Below are 19,099 nucleotides of genomic sequence, written 5' to 3'. Positions count from 1 at the left end.
CTACATCATGAAGGCAAAAGAACACTCCAAGCAACTCTGTGAAAAATGTTTTTGAAAACCATAGGTCAAGGGGAAAATTCAAGAAAATTCCCAACTACAGAATATCCCTGGAAATGGAAGGAATATGACGTGTGTAAATCTACTGAGAGCAGGTCATCCTCAAAAACTAAAGAGAATAATGACGGAGGCCACAAAGACACAGATGACCTCCTGAAGGAGTTACAAGCTTCAGCAGCTGAACTTTAAGAGGTGTGCACAACAACTGTTGTCTGTTCTTAAGCAGTCAATGCTTTGTGTGAGAATGGCAAAGAGAAAGCCACTCTTGTAGAAAGCTTTTATTAAATCTCAACTAGATATTACCAGAAGACATGTTGGACACTGAAGTCAGACAGAAAAAGTTTCTTTGGCCTCATGAGACCAAAATTTAATGGTGTGGCCATCAGACTAGACGCTATGTTGCGTGGACTCCAAATACTGCACTTCATCGCAAAAACACCGTCGCTGCCATGTAGCATGGTGGTGGCAGTATCAGACCTCAATCTAGACCTCAATCCAATTTAGAATTTGTGGCTAGACTTCAAAAAGGTGTTCATTCACAATCCCTGTGCAACCTGACATCAGCCGTCAAGGCTGATTGAGACCTATCCACACAGACTCAATGCTGTAAATGTGGCCAAAAGTTCATTGAAGTGGGTGAATATTTATGCAATGCCTTAATTTATGTTTTAGATTTTAATTGATTCATATTCCTTTATATGAATAAGTTCCATTTTTTAAATTCTTGTAAATACTTTTTAAAAAGTCTAACTAAATTCACCACAATTCAGTGTTGAAAAGCATAGAAGGAGAATACTTCCAAAATGTTTATAGGCACTGTGTTGGAGCCATTTCAATGAGTAACCAGCAAGTGGCGCTGTGAATGAGTTACCTGTGTATTTAAAGGCCACACTAATTACCACAGGTGTGGCGCAAAACGAGAGGTAAACTGTTTTGACCGTGGCGTGGCGTGAAAGACTGTTTATTGGAAAGACTTTGTGCTTTGTTAATTTTGATGAACTCTTGAAGGTAAATAAATTGATGAATCCGTTCATAATTGTTATTTCTTGGACCATGAGAGAGTACAAGAACACGTCAGAGGAGCCAGAAAGCCACGCGTTCTTAACGGAATCAAGTTTGCGTCATCAATTAGTCAAAAACAATCTCTATTTGATCATATCGAACTATAAGTTGTGCTACGAGGACGGCAACGCTGCGATCCAGCTGTAATCCAGACGCTGTGGTTCAGACGACGCTGATCTTCACCACGGTTCACGGCAGGAGAGACCCGACAGGAGGAGTCGCGGCTGCATTGGGCGCAACGACGAGCACCGGAGATCGGGGGCGGGCAGTGGACCACCCATTGGCCAGGTGTGGACGTCTGGACACCTGGATGGATGCGGACGGAGACAGGAGACTCCGGGGCAGCGGCGGCGGACAGACGAGGAAAGGATTCTTTTGGATCGAGGTCTAATAAAGGAGGTACCACACATACATATGGCCATTATATAAAAGTGTGCACACAACTATCTATTTGAAATACCAAAACATTGGGCCAAAACAAAGTAAAACAAACTTTATTTCAAGTCCAAGACACTACTTCAAAGGAAGAGACTTTATTTTCATGGACAGAATTTACGTTGTGTTCTGGTGTGAACTTTTGAAAAAGCAACTTTTAAATGAAAAACTGTGGTTGATGAACAAATGGTTAAAAAATGTCTGAAACTCAAGGTGGTTCGAAGGTTCAAACTAATAATCAAGGTAGCTATGCAGATTTGTGTGAAAAGATGACTGATGCAGTAGAAGTAACTGCTGAATCTCAGACTGTTAGTGAGGCTGAACTTCCAGTCACAAAAAGAAAAGTAAAACTTAGCACAAAAGCATTACTTTGTAAAATAGGAGATTTAGAAAAACAATAAAATTTAAACTGAATAAAGCTGCTGAATTAAAAAGGACACTTCAGGAGTTATTGTTTGAACCTGGGAATAAAGCTGAAATAGAAAGCAGCTTTAACAAATATCAAGTGCTGCTTAATGATGCAAAAGTTGCACATAATGATCTGCTAAAGCTGTTACCTGTGGAAGAAACAGAAAAACATGAAATCTGGTTCAAGGCAAAACTTGTGGGTGTGGATGAAGTCTCTCTGAGTGTAGCAAAATATTTGGAGTGTGCATGTGAAGGAGCTGTGAAAAGCATTGAGGATAAAATAACATCAATGGACAGTATATCAAATGTTGAATCAGCAACAACCTGCGCAAGATCAAACAGATCCAACAAATCCTCAATAGCAACAGCACAAGCTGAAGCTAAGAGAGCTGCGCTGCTGGCACATGCAGATTCACTAAAAAAGAGACATGAACTGGAGACACAAGCAGAATCACTACGCAAACAAATGGAACAAGTGGACCTTGAGGCTCAGATTGCAGCTGCAGATGCAGAAGTGTCTGTGTTGCAAGCATTTTCAGCAGAACAGGATGGAATGGAGTCCTATTTTGAGAAGCATGAACTAAAGCCAACAAATGTTCATCCCAATGCAAGGGTCAAGGATTTGACAGAAAATAAAACATTACATGTATCTGTGTCAAAAGTGGAAAGAAGTGGAAAAGAAGATGGAACTGTTGTACATACAGCTGATAACCGCATACTTCAGATTTTACAGATGCAAAATCAAGTATCTGAACTGCTACTACAACAACACAGGTCAAGTCAACTTCCACCAAGAGAGATACCGGTCTTTGAAGGAGACCCTTTAAAATTCAAGATATTCATGCAAGCCTTTAAACACTGTCTTGAAGATAACTGTGCAGCTAAAGGGTTAGGTTAAAAAGAGTATATAAATAAAAGTTCTTAAAGTTATGGCAACAGGATGACAAAAACTGTATGAGTTTTGACAATACTGTATATTTTCCGACATCCTGAGAGGAGAAGTGTCTTCTTTTGATTAGATTTTTGGAACACAGAAAATTTGTATTTTCTTCCAAAAAAAATGTGTTTGATGTGTAGATGTTCTGGTATCTTAGGGATGGTTTTGAATCCCGACAAGATTAAAGGATATTTTCTTCACCATTTTCTGCTTCTGTGTCCTATTGTTTTTAGCATTTCCTGATTTACTGAGAACCCATTTAGAAACCCTCCATACCGAACAGTTACACTTTTTATGGCTTCAGTCTAGCAGTGTCATCATCATTCCCACATCTTCACATTTTTTTTTTTACTGTTAGACATAAATGGTGAGGGAGATCATACCCCATTGGTCCTCACTTTGTCATTATGTGTCAGGGAAAAATGTGATGAGGGCTGCACAGTGGCGTAGTGGTTAGCACTTTCGCCTTGCAGCAAGAAGGTCCCTGGTTCGCGTCCCGGCTTTCCCGGGATCTTTCTGCATGGAGTTTGCATGTTCTCCCTGTGCATGCGTGGGTTTTCTCCGGGTACTCCGGCTTCCTCCCACAGTCCAAAAATATGCTGAGGTTAATTGATCATTCTAAATTGCCCGTAGGTGTGAATGTGAGAGTGCTTGTTTGTCTGTATATGTAGCCCTGCGACAGACTGGCGACCTGTCCAGGGTGTCCCCTGCCTTCGCCCGAGTCAGCTGGGATAGGCTCCAGCTCCCCCCGCGACCCTAGTGAGGATTAAGCGGTGTATAGATAATGGATAGAATGGATGGATGGAAAAATGTGATGCTGCTCAGATTGACTGATGAAGTTCCACTGTGGAGATCACAGAAGACAGATATCCTATCCTACGTAACACATAAAAGCACTCCAATACATGTCAGACACATAATTTCATACATAGGGAACGCAGAGCATAAAAACAGAATTAGCTGGGTTCTAGATGTTTATGTTGAGTCTATTATACTTCTCATTGTGTTTATATGCTCAGTTTTAGGTAAACCTATCCTGTCATTTATGCATGAATACTGATCACCAAACATCGTGTTCTGCAGATGGTTTCAATCTTCTCAAAGACCTCCATTAAGCCCATCAGGACCAGCTTGTTTAGGGACTCAGTGGTCTTAAGCTGTACTGGGCAGCACCTCACTGGGCATCAGTGTTCATGGATCCTCTGTCCTGACGATTAAGTCTTTCATTCAAGCATGAAGTAATCAGAAGTAAGCCAGGTCAGCTTAGCTGCCACAAAGAGTTCTGAATGTATAGAGGAGCTGTCAGCGCTACATTTCCCAAAGCTTGATCATGAGTCTTATAACAGCCACAAAGGAAGTACTAAGAGGTGTCATGGAACTACATAGGTTGCAGTGGGGACCTTTTGAGAAAATCTTGTGCTTACTGAGAAGTTAGTAAGAGATGCATGTGAAGGATCCTATATGTTTTCCAGAGAGTGTAAGGTCAGGTCAGATCACTGTAACAAAAGAGATCATGACGTTTAATTGTCTCTGCAGTTTCAACATGCAACAAAATCTGGGAGGGCCTAATTTAACGGAGACATGGATGACTCTGGTAAAAACTTGACACTAAAAGGAATTTCCTGTCGTGTGGTGTTATCTGAAAAACAACTGAATCCTCCACTGTTTTACTTCAACAGCTCAAATTCAACAATGGAGTTGCTGATAAAATACTTGGGCTTCTGGTGAAAAGGCCAACTGCTGATGTGAGGAGATTCCCATTCAGTTGTAGGCAAAAGCTATCATTTTAACAGGGTTCAGTGGAGAGGCTTGGAGAGCTGACTGTAATGGATCAGAATCAGAATCACCAGCAAAGAGCCAAAAAGGTGTTTTTAATCAAACGGCAAGCTGCTGCTCAGCTTCAGTCTATCTGGGACAAGTTTCCGCAACTCCTAGTTTTACTGTAGTTAGTTATCAAACTGTACTGCATCCAATGACAATTACAGAAAATGCCCATGAGTAAAATACTAAAAATTGCTTCATACAGCTTTGCATAGTGACAGTAATCTCATTATTACCATCATAGAAACTAAAAGCCACTATGTTTTACTCTTACGCACTTATGTTGCTGATTGTTGCAGATTAAAAACAAACAGTTGAAGCACAAAAAAATAGGAAAAAAATCCATTTTTAATTGAAACACTGTATGAATCCTTCTACTCACCATACTGGCAACTGGGCCCATTGAACCCTGCAGGACAGTCACAAAGCTGGGTGGACCCTTCCCGACACTGGCCTCCATTGAAGCACACGCCGTAGCTGCACACCGCTGCATGTGTACATGTGGACAGATGAGGTGGTAAAAGAGGAGAGACAAAACAAACAGATGAGTGAAGCACAGACACCTGGCTGTTGTCATCAGATGTCTGCATCTGTGGTTTCAAACACTGACCTCTTTCTATCAAAGACTTATCATCGGCCTGTTAACTCCTGTCTAAAGAGGAACCTTTATTCTCCTTCATTCACACAAAGCAATGTAAGAGGAATCCACCACTTGGCTTTGAGAGGAGGAGTAGGCTTTTAGCCAAGCAAAAGAAAATTTCTAAACTATATTTCCAGGGAATCAGTCATACGAGATTGGCAGCTACAGCTTGTCTGACTTTTCTGGCAAACCCACGCAAAGTCAGAGAACTTTACCTGAGAATGACCTTGGTTGATTACCTGAACTTTTGATCATTGTCGTAAACTGACCATGAATATTTGCCTTGGTGAGTTATGAGGTAAAGCCACAGGGCGAGTGATGCTCATCCATCTCTTGGAGCCAGCGACCCTGCGTCCATAAATCCCACTAAGTCAAACTGCTCACGCTAGTTAAGACGTGAAATTCAAAGAATCCGGGACATACAAACAGCAAAGGCCACTAAGTAGCTCAGAACATGTGACACCACCTCAGTGGTGTTCCATCACATTCCATAAACTCAAACAACACTCACATTAATCATGACAGCCTCCACCTAAACCTATGTGTATGTACGTACAGTACACGTGTGCTTGATCCTCTCTGCCGATCTGACAGATTTTGAAGCTAATATGCCCACGAAGTAAGACGCAGCTGTTTAAGCCAGGATTGTTGTTTGCACTCTCCAGATCAGAGCACAGTGCTTAGTGACGACAGGTCCAGAAGACTGAGGTCTATCATTGCTGTTCCTGCAACAAGTGGACACTGAGTGGAAAAACACAGTCCCTCTAATCATAAGTGGAAGACAAAATGCCAATCCCTACTAAGATGATTGTAAGATGGCAGTCTTAAAGTCAGATTAATTTTGCATCTTCTGCCAAACATGCATTTTTGTCCATCTAATCCCACCAGATGCGGCATGACCTGTCATCACTCCAGGTGCTGGTCTGGCGCCATTTATTGGCCATATACGGACATAGTGATGGTCTCATTGTGCCCCTTACAGTTTAAACAGAAACATCAGGGCGAGTTCAGCTTGCTCCCATCAGCAGATATCTACCTTATCTTTGTTTTCCTTATTGCTGCTCCTCCTGCTTTAACTACATGCGCATTTTGTTGCGTTCTGTACTGCATGCATAGTAACAGTGCTTCCAGTGTTTCTAACTGTCATATTGACTTTATGTTTCACGTACTTGTATTTTTATTTTGCCTTACTGTAAAAAGATCATTCTCTTGTGGGCCAATTAAGGGCCTGAATCATAGACTGTATATAAACCCTAAGTGACATAACCCGCAGGTTTCCTGAGCAGCAGTTTTGTAGCTCAGTGTGGTGACTTTGGCAATTGCCATCTTGGCAGTGCCTGACTCCTAACTCCCAGCTAACCACAAAAATGAGCAAAGAGTTGGCATGTGAGTAGAGGTGAGGCGGTCCAGGCAAACATCTCTGGGCCATGGACTGTCCTCTTACAGTAACCACATGTCACTCAGAGTGGTTAAACATTATCATGCATAACTTTAAGCAATAACACAATTTAAACTGGTGAGTTATATACAAATTCACCCACTGCCCAGTGTCATGAAAGAAGAAATTAGCAATAAAGATCAAAACAGCATTTGTACCAGGCTGTAAACATGTTTATGTCTGCTGTAAAGTTTGGCTTTTTAACATGGGGGTCTAATAGGATTGAATTTTGGGGCCAGCCTCAAGTTGTCATTCATGGAACTGCACACACTGGCTTTATAGTTCAGGCCTAGAGGTTGCCACTTCTTGTAATTGGACAAGATAACTATAAATACCCTTGAAATAATTAGTTGACTAACTATCAACATAAACCTAGACAGTCTCTTGGAGAGCACATTCCCACCGAGACCAATGCCCTGTCTTGCAATTTTAATGAAAATGATCTGGATCTGCACCTAAAATTTAATGGATTCTTCCTTGACCCATGCTCCACCCCTCCGCCAAGATACGAAAATTTGGTTCGGTGACTTATGCAAGTTAAGGCAGAATGTTTCTCAGTTTACGTAACTGAGAAAAACAGTCTAAAAATGCAAAGACTTGCTGTTTTTTTCCGTTTTACAGACTTTTGGCCTCCACAAAAAGTGAAGCTGAATACATGTTTTTGGGTTTTGGGAAATTTTGACAGGCATTTCCCACTATTTAAGGAAGCTTTTATAGAACACATCAGTTACTGATTTGTCTATAAAATAATTGACTTATAAAAGTTTTTGAAAGATTATCAGTGGCAGCCCTACTTTAAATACTTTGAACAGATGTACAATAAAATGGCAAAGGGAATAAGAGATGCTTCGGGGTGTGAAAACATAAGCTGGCTTAAGTCTTTCTACGATCAGGCTTCAGCTGTACCATGTCAGCAGTACCCTGAGGGAATAACATAACATTTCCAGACAAAGAAGCTGAATGTGAAGAAGTGGTTCCTCTAATAATCACAGATGAGCCGCAGTAATTTCATGCATGTCTGTCAGATGGCTCTGCAGAGACCAGCACTCAGCCTAAACATCCGCATGTCATCTGGCTCCATCCTCAGACACCTGCTTAACAGTTGGACCATCCAGAGCGTCTGCAGTGGATAACCCACACATACATGCGCACTATAGTGTATAAAACACACAATCCAAATAAGACATCAATATCTCTTTTTTGCAGTCTTCCGTATAAACACCAATGCTTCACTGAACACGGTAAAATACATCTATGTTGTGCTCAGCTGCGTATAATTCAACACGCCCAATTTGTGAAACCAGTGAAATTCTATTCCAACAAGAATACCAGCTCACCACCACTAATCTCCCCATGATGACTTCCAGTTCCTCAAGACTGTGTGGCTACAGACGCCACGATACAGTAACATATCCATCCCTACTTGTGTGATTATTCTGTCTAATGTCCAGGAATTTTTTGGTGCGGTGAAAGTAACAGACGACAGATGAGCTGGAAAAAAAACAAAAACATTACTCTGTGGTCAGGTTTAATTGCACTGTTTCAGAAAGATCCCAATTTTATAGAACAGTGACATTACCCCCAGCTGTGAGAGATCACATTAATGAAACATTGGGGGAAAAAAAGCTTCAAATGAACTAAATCACAAGCAACAAAGCAAAAGGTCAGACGTCTCTCAGAGTCACTTCAGAGTAGCATGACTAAGCGACAACAAGGGGAATGTACATTCCCTTTTCAGAGATGTGAGACACACAAGATTGTTGGCAGCTAACCAGGGCATTTTTGGGCAGCCCCCTTCCTGAGCCCTGTATGCTGCTTAATCTTCCCTGAAATAATTCCTTAATGTGGCATGCAGTGTGGCATAGAACTCACTCTCATCTGTTGCAGCAAATGCCTGCACTCCATTACAAAGACACCTTCTCTGAGAGGATTAGCAGCTTCCACAAAAAGAAGAGACGGACAGAGCAGGGGTCAGGGACTCGTGCAGAGAAACTGAAAACCCGTGAGCAGGTGTCACCCTTACAGCTTCTGAAGGGGATGACCACATCAACACAGAGGAACCCCTGTGTTTGTTTAGGCTCCGTCGATCTGTTTGACCCCCAGGGAGCGACCCAGAGGGAGACCACATTTGGGGCAATTCACAGACACAAAGGCCTGCGCTCAGGGCTCCCTTTGGTGCCATAATTGGTACACGCAGCGCCAAGCACTGTATTTTGAGGCAACAAATCATGTTTTGCTATGCAGAGGAATGTGTCATTTCAAAGAGTTCTTGTGAAAACTAGGGCTAGCTATGTCAGATGATCTCTGACAGGTTTCTTTGAAAGACTTTAAATACCATTTGAGCTAGACACCGGGTCAATTTGACAAAGCAGGCACAACAATGCTGCAGTAAAGCTTAGCAAAAAATGTTCGGTCTGCAAGACTCTACAATTAGAATATTTGGGGCATCTCTTTCTCTGCGTGTCAGCTTTGTACAAATTCCTGAGAAGAAATACACGTTTCCATTAGTTTAATGCAAAATTTGGCATTCAGCCACATAATAAAGCAAAAACTTTACTGAAAAAAACACCTGTCATGATGTAGCACGGCAAGTATTTGGCCCACTTCTTGCTTTGTACGGTGACATAAATGTTATGACATGCTAATGGCATACATGTAATCATGACCAAACTGAAAATAGAGTATATAATGCCAATAAACTCCATGTGAAGTTGAACAGAGTTTTTGACCTGTATTGCCTTTAAACACTGCTGCTTTCAAATGAAAAACAACGTTATGGGAAACTAATTTGTAAAGTGTCTTTAGTGCAATTACTAATTTCTAATCTCATAGCTAAACTCAACCATCTGAAACTAAACAAGTGATGTCCATCTCTCCAGAACAGCGTTCCTTTCCTATGTGAGTAGCTTCATAATGTTCTTTTAATGTGTCATTGATTGCATTAGATAAACATGTTGACATTTGCTTCCAGTAAAGAATTTAACAGCGGTTCAACAGGATTTCAAAAAGGGCTTTGAACAAGAGCAGCCCAACTCATGTTTTAGAACCAAATTTACTTCTTGTGTGAGGACTTCATATTTGCTCACCAGACACATAATAGATTAAGTGTAATTCTCCAAACTACACCTGTCGCATGTTCTTCCAGCAGCATCAACAGCCTCTAACAGAGCTGAAGTTTTTGAGACTAAACTGGCGATTTGCTCACAGCCTCATGTTTGACAGCAGTTCCACAAACTTTAACAAATGTGACAGCTTTAATTTGTTTGGAGTTTTCTGCTGACCTAGCTACAACTGCTGCATGCTACCTATTAGATCAAGAGGAACGTTGGGTAACCAGAGGCAGTGTTTCAATGAACCAAACAATCTAAACTACACCAGTGTTTTGTTGCATAATGCACCATGAAATGTTGTTTTTGGTCCGTTTCTCTCTATGTGTCTCCGCCTGTGTCTATTTGTATTCAGCTATGCACAATGTGGTCCCCATGACCACTGACATAGTTGTTGCCGTGTTCCATGACACACTCAAACACACACAAAAGACCACCCATGGATCGACAGGGGACCATTTCCTCTCTTCGGGCTACAGGGCCTATTTCACATGTAGCTACCTTCGCCAGTCCCACCATAAAAGGGGGCCAGTTCCTATTCAGCAGTTAACGAGGACGACAAACTGGAGAAGCTATTGTCCCTGCTCCTCAGCCCCTGTCACAAAGCTTATTGTTGCCGTCCAGCAGCATAGCTGCTCGTTTCCACTGCCGGCTAACCCTGTCCATCTTCACCCGTCCCATGGCTACATGCTTAGTAAAAGGTTTAGCTCACTGATTGAGTGGTCCTCCAAACGCTTAAGTGGAGGAAGTCGCCATCGCAAAGTCAAGAGGTCTTCACTCGCAGCAGAATCAGATAGACACTGAGCAAATTGAAGTCTTTTCAAAATACACAAAAGTCACCTCAGCTGCACTTGGAGTTTTTTCAAACACATTTTGCCTCCAAACACTACCTGGCTGACTTTTGTAGGAAAAAAAAATAGATGGGGAAAATCTTAAGCAGAACATTTGTAGAGGAAGAGCATACCTACACTGCAAAAAAAAAAAAACAACTTATAAAAAGGTTCATTCATTCAGTTTGACTCCCCTTTGTGCATTCTTTATGCAATATAGCTGGAAAACATCAGAACTTGGAAAACAAAAACTCTAAATCTCAGATATCTGCAAACTTGCTCAAGAACTCTGATTCAATACTATTGTGAGTATGGAAAACACATGAACCTTTGTAATTATATGATAGTAGCCTGAAACTGACAGACGTGGAAAACAAGAGGGAGGGGGTCAAATTAGCAGAATAGAAATGTGAAAATATCCAGACGTTTGCTGCGCTGTGGTATACGCTTTCTCCAAATATGTGACTTATTATGCTAAGCAAAGAAAGCTGGAGCTCACAACAACTGACATGATGGATTGCACTATAGCAAGAGGATGTCAAGCTATATGTAACTGATGGATATAATGGGAAGAGAAGAAACATAGGTGAACGGTAATGAAAGGGCAAAGGGGGGTGAACCAACAAACCACTCAACTAGTAGATGTAACACATGATTAGAGCCTCAATTCTGCTCAACTGCCTCACAATAACCAGAGGTCATTAGCCTAATTACCTTACACTGACTGACTGGTTTTATTGGGGAACAGACACAAACAGACAGAGGAAAAGGAGGCAACGAGCCACATAAAGAAACCTCAAATGTCCCAGACAGCAAATCCCTATCTCAACACAAAGCATTCCCATCTTTCTCTCATTTGGGGTTTTTCAGAGGATTTACTAAAGCTGTACATTTTGCAAAGCAGATTTTCCCTTTTTGGATGTCGGAGGTGATGTTGAAAACAGCCACACAGATTGCATTGTGCTGACTGAGGTACAGTGCAGATAGCACACAGCAAAGTGTGCAGGAGTGGGAGGATTGTGGTGTGAGCTTCCTTTTATCCTGGTTCAATGGCTCAGAGAAAAGGGTGATTAGTTTGTCCCATCTCAAAGTGCTGCCACGTCTTTGGTTACAGAGATAAAAGCCCTGCCTGATGTTGAAGAGAGCAGCCATTGTCACGAGAAACAGAGAAACAACCCTCCCTCCCTGACTTGAGTGAGGGGAGACACTGGGCAGTCCTGAGAAATGAGAAATGTCTCTTTAAGACATTTCTTTTTTGGGTGTTTTAAAACAAACCAGACTCATCATAGAGCAGACAGTGTAAAGCTTGCTTGTATAATTTAATACTGTAACCTTCTCCCTGCAAACAAAGAGCTCTTTGAAGAGGGCATAGAGGCCATAATAAGACACTGATGACAGGAGCATCCAGGAGATCTTCTCTCACTACCCATCCCACCCACTTCCCATCACAGGGCTATCCCAGAGAGTAATTTGCCTGCACTGAATGTGCGAGGGCTGGGCATTAAGCATATGGGTCGGTTCCAATCAAGGAAGGAGAAACGGGGAAGTAGGAGTCTTCTTGTCAGTCTACCGGACAGGGGGACAAACTGTTTACAGGAAGGCTTTGCCAAGGGTCCGTCTATGGTATGCAGGCTATGCGATCTGGATCACTGGCTGTAAAATCCCATCAAAGGGGCCTTCTTGGTCTCAGCGGTGTGAGGCTAAGCTTATCCACAAGGAGATGAGCTGTTGGCAGCCTCAGTGTGACCAACAGAACTACTTTTCCATACATGGAGTCGCTGAGGAGATTCATTTTTGTTATTCTTTGTTCCTCATGTGCAGATCAGCAGGTTGTCTCTCCACCATGGTACAGTCTGGGCGGCCTTGACTGTGATTGGTTGAGGTAAACACTGGACGTACTTGTCTGTTTTTATATCCATAATGCAGCTCTGTGACCTGCAGTGTCATGTCACACCTGAATGGGAAAAAGTGGCACGACTATATGGATGTGAGCCAAGATTTGAGTATGGGGCCACAGCGAGACCATTTGGGCTTTACTGTGTGCTGTACAGTACATATCCAGACAAGCAGAGGCTGACAGCCAGGCGATCTATCTTAAACTACAGGAGTGCTGCAGAGTCATGACCGCTCTTAGATTGTAAATGTTTTTTGCCGAGTGCTGAACAAGACACTACAACGCAAATCCGATTTGAGAGCAAATGTCAACACTTCAACTCTTTCAACACTTCAGACCTTTTTTTCCCCAGCATCCACATCTGAATCTGGGTTGAGTGCTGTAACAACACAAGTGCTGTGGGCACAACACTGACTGATAACATCTGCTCAGGAGTCTGTACGGGCAAAGCACCTCTTGACCCTTTTGACCTTTTTCTGAAACTCTTTCATTCAGTGCCAATGGTGAAGTAATGTTTGAACCCCCCCCCCCCCCCCCCGCTGAGTCAAGACATATTACCTTTTAGTAAATATACTCACCTGCATGTGCTCTGCTTTATACAAGAAAGTCACAATCGATGAAAAGTGACTTGATTTTTTTTTTTTTTTTTTAGGAATAAATGTAAAAACTGAAGATACTTACGATACAGACATCCTGCCTCTGCATTCAGCTGAGACCATCCAGGGCAACACTTGTACACAGTCTGGTAATCCTGTCTGTACACTTGTCTGTATGCCGTGTAGTACGCCGTCCTGTTGACAGGACAAACATCAAATTAAAATCAGTCAATCAAACCAGCTACAATGGCAGAGATTGGACATAGAACAAAAACTTATAAAGCTCACGAGAGCTGACATTTGTTTTTTTTTAAAGTACTCCACTGTAAAACAGTAACTGGTTAGATGTCAAGTTCTACTAATGTTTTCAGTGGGACGTTTTTGTTTAGTTCCCAGAATGTTCTTTTTCAGGGCAGGATAACTGCAGTCTTTCTAAAAATGCTTGGGGATAATACTGTTAAACTGAAATCCTCTAATGCTCTCCAAACCTGTTGCATTACCAACACTCTTTCTTTAGTATCAGGTAATACTGCAGAACATTATGGTAAAGTTTTATAGATCAACATCATCGACAACGTCCCCGAAATGTCCTCTGAACACACACACAATGTTACACCTTAGTGAATATATCACATTACAGGAACGTTTTGTTATCGCTCTGAAAAATGTTCCACTTTAATATATCATGTTACAGGAAAGTTCTGTAGCAGTTCTGTTAACCCATGAACCTAAACATTTGTTGAATGTTGGTTTGAGAAAGTTCTTCCTTTGTTATTGAGGAACATATTCTGTTTTCCTGACAACAACCTCTGTGTTGACATTTTAAAAATTATATCAATTTTTTAGGGACATTACTGGAAATGAAAATATTCTTAAAATGCTTCCTGAACATTTGGTTTGAAACATTACAACTTATAGGTAATGTTAACCAATGGTGTGGGAAATTTCCCTGTCAGTTGGGTAATGTGTGTGAACATACATGTAAATATACAGAGTATCTGGCTTAATATATATAGTAATAATCTTTAATGTTTCGTGCGGCAGACATCTAATCTGATCAAACAGCTCTGGGTCTTTGAACCAAACTTTCCCAGGGTTTCAAGACACCATTTTTAAGATGTGACTGTCAGGCTTGACTTCAGAGAACGGTGCCCATCCCTGTACTTTGGGACACCTCTCATTTCTCCACAGTCATTACACATTGTGGAAACACGTTTTGTTTGTAGCGAGTAATTGTGGCCTTGGCTGCCTTCAAAGCAACCTTTGACTTTGTAACATGGTAAATAATGCGGAGAAAGCATCAGCAGCACAGCGAGAAACTCCTGTAAGAGATAACCTGAAGACGGGCTAAAATGTTAACATTGGGATTCTCCTTCAAAGGAATGTTGGTTGCGGAGATGCCTGCGTGTTAACCCCAGTGAAGTAGGGCTACACCTTGCACTTAACTGTATGGCGGCTTAAAAACTGTGATTACAGAACAGGAGTGAGAGAGATGAAGAGGTGAAGAGGAAGGAGGAGATCAGGAAGCTGGATCTTGCATCCTGTTTGACTCCGTTTGGAGATGGAGCTCAATAAAAGATTGTGGCCTCTCAGATAAATTCTTCTGGCGACATGAGTCATGGAGGCAACACAAAACCACTAATTAATTCCTTCCTCTAGCCAGAGTTTAATCAGCAAAGCACTGCATTCCCTGCAGGTGAGGTTGGGAGTGTTTGTATAAGAGCAGAATCAGAGGCTTTGAGTTGAAAGGGAGGAGTAGACAGGCTACAAATGAGGTACATTACTCACCTTCTCTCATATCCCATGCACCACGACTGCCCCACACAGCCTTGCTTCCACACTTTAACCATGCGTGTAAAGGCCTGCACACAGGGCTGCCTCTGGGCGACCAGCGTCACCTCCCTCTCCACGCACACATTTGGCCTGGAACAAAAATAGTGGTAAAAATACTTAACATGTCAAAAAGTTCCGCTGTGTTGTTCTGTACAGATGTACAGGTGGCAGCAGGGCAATTTATGACCGCTTAAAGAAATGCTGCAGTGAAGATAGATGGACAAGGCTCGCATGAGGCGTTTTGGAGTTTTTTGACAATGTAATGCCTGCGAGGGCCTTACCTGTGCTGAAGAGTGAGGCTGCTTATGATGTCTGGTTTTTGGTATTTTTTTAAAGACTTAAGGGGAATTCCTCATACATCACCTTTCAGAATGCTGGGCTGCAAAGTGCAAGATAGTGCCTGCACTTCAGCTTGAGCGCAATAGTCATCTGAAATGTGTTACCTGAAAGTGGCAAGAATTTTCCATTGCCTACCCACCCCCCAAAAAAGAAAAAAAAATCATAACCACATCAAAGAAGATCCCAATGTTCCAGACATGAGCCACATTTGCTGGGAAACAAAAGTAAGAAAAATGAAGGGCAACCGCTGTAATCACTTTGCACAATGTTTTCAAAATAAATAAATAAAAGAAAAACATGACATAATTCTCACATTATACCTGTGACTCAGATTGAATGACAGCACAAAGAGGAGACGTTAACATGTTTTCCCTCAGGTAAAATATGGCAAGCCTTCAATTCCAGTGTTTTGTCCTCCTTACAGAGTCTGTCTGGGTTAACCAGCAGACCTGTCTTTAGATCATTCACTGCACCACGCAGAGGAGTCTCATTAAAAAACAGAAAGAAGAGGAAAAAAGAGCAATATGATCTTTGAAACATTAACTTTTTTGGCAACTCTCCAAGCGCAGTCAGGAAGGCTTGGCATATGGAGATCAGCAGGAATCTTAAGACAACATCCAGCTGCTCATCTCATAAACAATCGTAATCACTGTCACCTCTAGCTGTACACATAGCTGCATATGAAAGCCCTTACTGTTAGCGTCAGGTAACAGCAGAGAAGCTCTTCTCACACAATGCAGGCTCCATATTTGTTATTTTTGGATATGAAATACCTGTTATAATTGACCAACTCTTCACTTTGAGGGGTTTAAAAACAAACAGTCTGACAGAGTGAGGAGCGCTGAGCGGACCATCCACATGGAGCCAGTGCTGATCATAATCAAGTAAATTATAGTGATACTATGCATGCAAACAAATACAGGCTATGATAAAGACTGCATGGCAGCAAAATGAATGATTGATGCTTCATAAACAAGGAGAAAAATATTTCAAGTTTCTGCTGTTGTGGCTCTGGTTCAGTCTGGTTCAAGAAAAGTTTATAGATGTACAAGTGAACCAGCATTTTCACTACAAAGGGTATATGATGGTAAAAGACTAAGCACCATTCCTAAGAACAAATAAATATCTGCAAAACAGTATGTGAACAACAAAAATAGGGACAAAACTGTACTTACATATAGGGCTGGAGATTGTTGGCATTGCTATAACGCAAAGCGGGAACCCCTTGAATAAATATTAGGAAAAAAGAAAAAATAACACTGTACATTTTCCTCTTCTTGGATTAGCCAGCAGTTTAAAAACTCCTCATTCATTCATGAATGCATCTCATAGCGTCCGCTGAAAAAAGATAAATAAATGAGCAGCCAATTTAAAAATAGATATATATAATATCCGAGCAGTTAAAATTTGAAAAACAAAAGTTATTACGCGCGTAAAGGATCTTCCGCGTGGAAATGCCCAACTCTGTCCAAAAATGGCACAGCCATCACATGCGGTGAAGTTTCTCTCCTGCAGCCGGTGTTTGTGTGTCTGTGTGTGTGAGACAGACTGAAACACTGCAGTTCACCTACGGCTCGTCACGGCAGATGTTGTGAACTGAAAACTCGCGGAGGCTGAGCGCGTCCTGCCTCCCTCCATTGACTTGGTAATGATAGCTGGGGTTTGGGGTGGGTGGAAGTGGGGGATGCAAAGAGAACTATCTATTATTCAAAGCTTCAACGGCCCCTGAAAGACGCCCTGCAGTCGGCAAAGGGCACTCACAGAGAGAGATTTGGAAACAAGCATTTTCTCCACTGACTGGGACCTTTCAAAATGTGCGTAAATGTCGTCTCTACGCGCCAGAGTAACTCTTCGTGTTTGGACGAAAACACAGACTGATGTGCGCGTTAAATAGCATGATGGTATTTACATGAATGCCTTTAAGACTGTACGATTATATTTCCAACACAAATATCACGTTTATTTATTTCTTTTATCCACGGAGCTGGAAAAAATACGCAATTACGCACAGGGGCGCAAACCGCTTATAGACGTCCAGGAAAACTGAGGGATGCACTTATCACCCGTGGAGCAGCAGAGGATGTTTGGGGTTGTGGCAGGGCAGGGTCTGAAGCAGCTAGTGGTCACTCCGCGGGGCAAACAGCTGATGGGGCGGTCAAAGGGTCAACAGCCAGGACCGACTACTGTTGCTCTCTAAACAAAGCTTTCATTGCACGCATGTGTGTTCATGACCCGAGAGAGTCTCGGGTCAGCGCTGTCCGTGCAGCCCCCGAGGACGCAGCATGATGTTTTAATTAGCTCCCAGACATATCTAAGGTGCGGCCAAAGTGGGGACCGAGAACAAGGCTTGTTCTTTCACTGTAGCGATGAAAACGAGTTCAAAATCAGATTAATCTTGTGATTCCTTGTCTGCGACTCTTGATGAATCCGGTTGTAGGTCCCACTGTAAAAAGCACTCATGATGCTAATGCAAATAAGTTTAAGTAACTTGCACATATGGGGATCAAACTCATGAATCGGTGCTGGGTGTATCATGAACTCCATTAAGAAATGATCAGTTACTTCAATTAATAATTTATATACCACATAGTTGCTGGAATCCAACAGACAAGGGCATTTCAGGAACACAATCAGCACCTGTCAAAGCGCATCAATGTCTATTTTCAGACAAAAATCTAAATGGTGTTTTAATCAAATTGATGATCAGATCCAAACAACTAAATGTAATTTCATTACCAACAGGGCAGGAAATGATCACAAACTCTCAGGGGCCACAAAGGCAGTCTGTGTGGCAGCTATTTGTTTGGTAATATGACCTACAGACGGGTGACAAATGAAAGGAAGCCCCTTGAACTCTAAAGAGAGGGGGATCCGGGGGCTCTGTTATGCTGTGGGGACATTTTGGTGGCGTGGTTTGAGTCCACTTGTTCCTTTAGAGGGAAGGCTCAACGTTAATCAATACAAAGTTATTCTGAGAGATTACCTTATGATGAAGTATTTGTATCTTGATGAGAGTGGTCTCTTCCAGGATGTCCCCATACATCCTGTAAGGAAGGCGTCACTGAATGATTTGATGAGTATGAAACCGACTTGAATCAAACTGCTACCTTGTGCAATAACTGAAGTTGCGCAATACTGTAAATATTTTCCAATACACTTCTTCTAAATTTCTGCTGTTTTATTATATTATCATATTTATGTTGATAAATTGTCTGCTTCTGTTCTATTCTTTAAATTGTTCTGTAATGCATCAGATGGAGCAGCGCTTCCAATTTTGTCGTATGCACTGACATACGACAATAAAGGCTTTTGATTTGATTTGTTATGCCTTTCACAGGCACTGCATCACAATCTAATAGAGAACATTTTGGCCTGATGTGTTAGACAAGGTCCACTACCACCATTACTAGAACACCAAATGAGAGAATATGTTTTGTAAAAATGGTGATCATTCCTCCAGTGGAGGTCAGACACTTGAGGGGCAAATGCCAAGGAGAACCAAAGATGTTCTTGTGGCAGATGTTGCTCCAACACCTTACTGACACTTTGTTGGTTTTTCCTTTGTCATTCATCTGTATGTGAGAAGTCATTTACTACACAAGCAATTGTTGAGTTTTAAGGAATTGGCTTTTAAGATGTATTATATATGACTACAGTGGTTTCTACTTTAAAGTCAATGACATGATGATAATAGGTGGCGGT

General features: G+C 41.8%; 1 protein-coding gene across 1 annotated transcript in view; it reads right to left on the bottom strand.

Annotated features, from left to right (window-relative positions):
- Positions 1-16,977, bottom strand: part of megf6b (multiple EGF-like-domains 6b) — a 70,970-nt gene extending 53,993 nt beyond the window's left edge. The window contains exons 1-5 of the mRNA XM_035956473.2: positions 16,826-16,977; positions 16,573-16,735; positions 15,014-15,148; positions 13,311-13,420; positions 5,103-5,207 (exon numbers count right to left, since the gene is read on the bottom strand). Of these exons, the coding sequence (XP_035812366.2) occupies positions 5,103-5,207; positions 13,311-13,420; positions 15,014-15,148; positions 16,573-16,664 (442 nt within the window). The 5' untranslated portion in view covers positions 16,665-16,735; positions 16,826-16,977. The remainder of the gene's footprint in view (positions 1-5,102; positions 5,208-13,310; positions 13,421-15,013; positions 15,149-16,572; positions 16,736-16,825) is intronic.
- Positions 16,978-19,099: the final 2,122 nt, after the last annotated feature.

Source organism: Amphiprion ocellaris, chromosome 5 (genome assembly GCF_022539595.1).
Source record: "Amphiprion ocellaris isolate individual 3 ecotype Okinawa chromosome 5, ASM2253959v1, whole genome shotgun sequence".
In the NCBI taxonomy this organism is placed as follows: domain Eukaryota; kingdom Metazoa; phylum Chordata; class Actinopteri; family Pomacentridae; genus Amphiprion; species Amphiprion ocellaris.
Note: the sequence above shows the minus strand (reverse complement) of the source record. Positions and strands in the feature narration are given on the sequence as shown.